Source organism: Asparagus officinalis, chromosome 8, assembly GCF_001876935.1.
Source record: "Asparagus officinalis chromosome 8, Aspof.V1, whole genome shotgun sequence".
Lineage (NCBI taxonomy): Eukaryota > Viridiplantae > Streptophyta > Magnoliopsida > Asparagales > Asparagaceae > Asparagus > Asparagus officinalis.
In genome coordinates this window covers 124,231,042-124,237,463 of record NC_033801.1, presented here as the reverse complement: position 1 = coordinate 124,237,463, position 6,422 = coordinate 124,231,042, and the positions used below count along the sequence as shown (strand labels likewise).

Below are 6,422 nucleotides of genomic sequence, written 5' to 3'. Positions count from 1 at the left end.
GATGACTTCCTTTTGAGCTGTGTTTGGATATCTCTCAGCATTTTTTGACGCCTACAAGGCGTACGGGACCTTCGTCATGTGTGCATGCTCTTCCTCTGTCTTCAGTGACTGCTCTTTGAAAAGTCTGAAATGAACACCTAAAGGTGTACTTATTGGTTTAGCATCTTGGATATTAAGCCTGGAGAGTACTTTGTTGATGTACTCAGCCTGTGATAACATCAAAGTCCCAGACTTTGTGTCTCTCTTGATCCTCATTCCAAGAATCTGCTTTGCAGTGCCAAGATCTTTCCTTACGAACTGCTTTGATAATTTTTGCTTCAAATTTATAATCTCTTGCAGATCTAAACCTGCAACGAGCATATCATCAACGTATAACAATAAAATAATAAAGCTATTCTCAAACCTCTTGAGATAGCAACAATGATTTGCTTGGAATCTAGTGAAACCGTTGTTGCCTATAAAGCTATCAAACTTCTTGTACCACTATCTGGGAGCTTGTTTTAATCCATACAAGCTCTTCTTCAAACGGCATATTAGATTTTTCTTGTCTGTCTTTATGAAGCCTTCTGATTGCTTCATATAGATCTCCTCCTCTAAATCACCATGAAGAAAAGATGTTTTTACATCTAACTACTCAAGATGTAAATTTTTAACAACTACAATTTTTAACACCAGTCTGATTGTAGTCAGTTTCACGATCGGAGAGAAAATTTTATTGTAGTCAATACCTTCCTTTTGCTGAAAGCCTTTGACAATCAATCTTTCCTTATAGCGTTTGTTCCCGTTATGCTCTTCTTTGATCTTGTAAATCCACTTGTTATGAAGAGCTTTCTTACCTGGTGGTAATTCAGCTAAGTCCCACGTCTGATTTAACATAAGCGAGTTCATCTCATCTTGCATAGCAGACTCCCACTTGACTAAATTCTCCACCTGCATTGCTTCATCATAACACTCTGGTTCACCAATCATAGCACGTTGGATTGGGTTAGCAATTCTGGGGGAGCGTCTCACTTCTAGCGTGTTTGTTTCTTCTTGAACTACTTTAGGACTAGTTTGAACATCATTTTCAGAAATCTCCTTAAATTCAGCAAATTCATTTGTTTCAGCTTTTGTACTGGAGCTACTTGATTTTGTAGTTGATCTGTCTTTGTACATCATATTCTCATTGAATATGACATCTCTGCTTCTGATGATCTTTCGATTTTCATAATCCCAAAACCGGTAATCAAACTCATCACCACCATAACCAACAAAAGTACATTTGTTAGATTTGGCATCAAGTTTATTTCTTTCAGTAGAATCTATGTGTACATAAGAGATACAACCAAAAACTCTTAAATACGAAAGGTTTACCTCTTTTTTGCTCCAAGCTTCTTCCGGTATTACATCGTCCAAGGGAACTGAGGGCCCGTGGTTGATTAGGTAGGTTGTGGTATTGATAGATTCAGCCCATAGGAACTTGAGCAAGTCGGCATGTATCCTCATGCTTCTGGCACGTTCATTCAAAGTTCTGTTCAAGCGCTCCGCTACGCCATTCTGCTACGGTGTCATGGGAACTGTTTTCTCTCTCTTGATCCCGTTGTTTGTGCAAAAGTCTTTAGATCTACTATCTTTGTACGTACTCTCCTCCATTGTCTGACCTGAATCGTTTTATCTTCAAACCAGTTTTATTTTTCACCATGGCCTTCCATTTTCTGAAGGTATCAAAGATTTCTGATTTCTTCTTTAGAAAATAGACCTACACCTTCCTTGTAGAATCATCAATGAAGGTGACATAGTACAGTGAGCCTACAAGAGATAGAACTGGAGATGGTCCCTATACGTCAGTATGAACCAGTTCTAACTTTTCTACCTTGGGTGTCTTGCCAATCTTTGCAAAACTGACTTTCTTCTGTTTGCCAAAGATGCAATCCTCGCATAGAATCTTTGCAAAACTGACTTTCTTCTGTTTGCCAAAGATGCAATCCTCGCATAGGCCGACATCTACATTCTTCAGATCAAGATGCAATCCTCGCATAGGCCGACATCTACATTCTTCAGATCCGGCAGCTTCCCTTTTGACAGAAGTATCTTCACCCTTTCTCGTTCATATGGCCAAGCCTTTGGTGCCATAGGTTTGATTTTTTATCTGCATCTGTTACTGTAATAATATTCTCTAAGTTAGATGTTACATAGAGAGTACCATTTTTCTTACCTCGAGCAATGACGAGTGCTCATTTGGTAATCTTCCATTCATGACCTGAGAAGGTTGTACAGTAACCCTCTCCATCAATCTATCCTACAGAGATTAAATTCCTTTTAAGGCCAGAAATATGTCTCACTCCTTACAGCTTCCATGTGGTCTGATTTGACAATTTTAATCGAATATCTCTCTTACCAACGATCTTCAAGGTTTCATCATCTGCTAGATGTTCCTTTCCGAAATCACTGCTGACGTAGTTCTCCATGATTTCTTGGCATGGGTGGCATGGAAGGATGCCTCTGAATCAAGAATCTATGATTCAATCTGACTGTTGACGCTTAGAATCATAGCATCACCTCCTTCCTCGGTCACGTTGGCAGACTCCTGTGCGCTGGTATTTTTCTTTGGTGCCCGACACTCCCTCTTGAAATGACATTTCTTGCCACAATTATAGTAGTTAAAATCTTTCTTTTCCGATCTAGATTTGCTCCTTCTAGATTTTGATCTGCCATGATTTGAACTTCTTTCTAAAGTTCTCCCCCTAGACTCTGTGTGTAAAGCTAAAGAGATTGATGCTTCACCCGATTCTCTCCGGCGAATTTCTTCACTAAGAACCAGATCACGAACATTATCAAATTTTAACTTATTGCTTCCCGACGAGCTACTCATAGCTATGACAGTAGCATTCCAACTTTATAGTAGAGAAGACAAAAGTATCAATACTCGTACTTCTTCATCAAACTCAATTCCAACTGAACTCGACTAGGTTGTGACTGTATTGAGTTCATTAAGATGTTGAGCTACCGATGCACCTTCTGTCATTCACAAATTCAACATCCGTCTCAGAGAGCCACCATAAGGCCCGCCGTGATCTTTTCCTTTGCTATGTTGAAAGCAACATTGCGGGATAACGTCAATCGGATAACTCTAAGAGCTTGTCTGTCGAGAAGAGTCCACTCATCACCCTTCATACCATCTGGTTTACTTTCTGAGAGAGGTTGATACAGCTTCTTCTAGTATAGATAATTTTCGATCTGCATCTTCCAAAAGCCGAAGTCCGCACCATTGAACTTCTCAATTTTCACATTCCCTTTGTCTGTAGTCATCGCTCCCACTCGAATCTGACACTCTCTGGATTGTTTCTGACAGCTGTTTCTGCGAAACACTGTGTATTAAGACACATCTGCCGACAAATCGTTGCCACCGGCAAAGTTTCACTATTCACAAAATTTACTATTCACATGAATAGTGACATTGTAGAAAATTGACAGAAATCATAATCAGGGCTCTGATACCAGTTGTTGGGAAATTACGCAAATTCTCCTATAACCAAATTTATGAGAAAGCAAAATAAATACGGAATAATAAGATACGCAAATTTAACGTGGTTCAGCACAAAATTACCTACGTCCACGAGCTGCTACAGATCTTTCACTAAGAGGAGAAAATTTACAAACACTCTCACAAATACTCACAACCCAAATTTCACTCGGAAAATTACTCTCAATTTTCTCTCACTCTTCTATAAGAGAAGTTGTTTCTGGAATGATTTTTTCTGAAGAGTTATGAGCCTATTTATAATGTTTGAAAAAATACTATGCACTAATAAAGATGTTTATTATTTTTATTCTGTTTTTATCTTCGCTTTCGGTAGCTGAGTAGTCAATTAAAATCTGGCAATGATGCATACTTACTCTCGGACTAATGCAAAACCATGTCAGTAACTAGCTTCAACAATAAAATAACTAATATTTACAGACATGAAAGTATATGACAATAATGGAATAAGAATCAACTAGAAATTTGCTTAGGATTCTATGTTTATGAAGTTTTATTGACTAAACTTCATAAAATGTAAAGTGCTCCTCCTACATGCACATTGCTTTCTTTTTTTCCTTTTTTTTCTTTTCTTGTCTGTAATTGTCTCATCTTATTTTTTCCAATTATAAGGGCCCGTTTGAAATATAAGAAGTATTTAAAATAAGAAATAGATCGAAGAATTAACTTCTATGGTTATGAAGTAGGAAATAGCAGATGTGATACTTTTTCTGTTTGTTTTACATATTTTTGAAAGTAGTGGAAATAATACTTCCACCTCAACATTCACTTTTTTGTTTGGATAGAAATTGAAATTATTATGAGGAAGAGAGAGAATAGTTGGGGATTTTATTTAGAAATGTAGAATATCTATGTAATACAAATTTTGATTTTATTCCTAAATTAACTATTGTTTCAGCCACTTCCTAATTATTCTAAGGCTTGAACGTGTGCGTGTTTGTGGAAAAATTTGCAGTAAAAGAAATAAAAGAAAAATTGATTTGTATTCCTTTAATCTCAGTTACAATTGGATTTTCCGATAAAAAGAAGAGAGAAGATCGTGGATTCTCTCCTTTGTTTAATTCCTGGGTTCTTTCTGGGTAGCGGTATGCCTCCCTCGATTGTTTGCGTCGAGTTTGCTTCTCACGTGATCGGATCGAGATATCTATATCACTGGACGGAACCTGTCTTATCTGGTTGATAACTCTTACAGTTTTGTGATTCAGAACAAGCAACAAACTTCAATGATAGAGTTTGTTGGAACCGAAGATAATTCGGTTAATAAGCCAAATGCCGACTGCTTAGAGTTCCTCCGTCTGTTGATTTCCCGACTGTGTAAGGAGTCAATCCTCCTTTTTCTGATTTTGGGAAGATCTGATCGAAGGTCTTCTCCCGAAAATCCACCCTTGACTGATTATCAAAAATCCGATCTCAGCAATCCAAAAAAAGAATCCCTAACTCGTTTTGAGTTTGTTGATATTTATGGGGATAGGGTGTAATTGCCCCATAATCCGCACTTAAGTAGGGGTTTAGTTACCCCATTAATCGGTGTAGACAACCCACTTAAGCCACTCCTCAAATCGGGTGAAAGCGGTCTTCGAAACGCCTGATCGTGTTTGAACAGGTCAGAGCTTTGACATGTGTTCTGGCCTAAATTCTACTGTTGAACGCAGCATCTGGAGGTGCGTTCTGCAGCTATATTGAGCCTGCGTCGACGTCGTTGGAGTTTCGTTCGACGTCGGTTGGAGCTGGCGTGACAGCGATATGAGAGCTGCGTTGAGCAGGCGCTGATAAGCTGCGTTGGGCGCGATGGTTACTAAGCTGCGTTCGAGCTGTGCTGGCAGCCGATGTGAGCTGCGTTCGAGCTGTGCTTGGAGCGATTGGAGCTGGCGTTCGACTGTGGCTTGCACGCGATTGGAGCTGCGTTCGAGCTGTGCTTGGGCAGCGTTGGAGCTGCGTTCGACGCTGTGCTGCAGTGATGGACTGCGTCGAGCTGTTGATTGTTGTTATTTAGATTCTCTGTCTTTATATATTGGATGACACCAAAGACCAGTAAAGAAGGTCTTATTCAGGCCATTTGTGACAATTGTAGGCATCTCAATAACGCTCTATCAACTGACAGTCATGATCTCCCACTAGTGTGTCGAATACATTACACTGACTCGCACCAGCACTCTAATGGTTCTAATATAATATTAGTCATGTTGTTGTCGAGCATCAAGATCAATCACTCCAATAAGATGCTGGCATTCGTGTTTATACTGTTGAGCGGCGTAGGTGATTGATACGTGTAGTGTCTTGATGAGTCACGCCGGGAGGACTTCACACGTCTTGTTTGAAGAGATCGTCGTTTGTAATCCTTTCTGTCAGATATTGGCTAAAGACTGTCGTTTGTAATCTTTGCTTAACTCTTGACATGTGAAAATCTTCGAATTGTAGCCTTCTGGAAGTCGTCAGATTGTAACTTCCATCATCAGTGTTCCGATGGAGACTCAGCTCCATCCTGTGATTTTAGACAGCGCACAGAACCCTCAAAGTTTTCGAAAGTTCGCGGTTGACTCGGAACGAATTTTCGGATACTTGGATCCCAAAACTTTGCTGATTAAATGTATTCCATCGTAAACTGAATAGAGCACCTCAGGGTTTAGGCAAATTCTTGTCGACATCCTCTTCTTGTTGATTCATCAACAATGCTTTAGACTTCAGCTTGTATGACAGACTTCATCCCAAGCTTAGTCAGGGGAGCCAGCTTCGGAGAATCTTCTTGATCAGCTCGTCTGAGGTAAAATGACTCGGCCGTCTGATTATTACTTCGAATATTTACCCCTTGAAGGAGTTATTTATGTGCAGGCTGAGTTCGCCATCAGAACGCACGTCTAACATCATGCGTTCGACTGTTTGATCATGAGGGTGCGTTTGGGAG

The 6,422-nt window shown here is 39.7% G+C and overlaps 1 protein-coding gene across 1 annotated transcript in view; it reads right to left on the bottom strand.

Annotated features, from left to right (window-relative positions):
* The window catches only part of LOC109821856, a 5,079-nt gene continuing 1,681 nt past the window's right edge, over nucleotides 3,025-6,422 (bottom strand). The window contains exon 3 of the mRNA XM_020388010.1: nucleotides 3,025-3,195. Coding sequence (XP_020243599.1) covers nucleotides 3,025-3,195 — 171 coding nt within the window. The remainder of the gene's footprint in view (nucleotides 3,196-6,422) is intronic.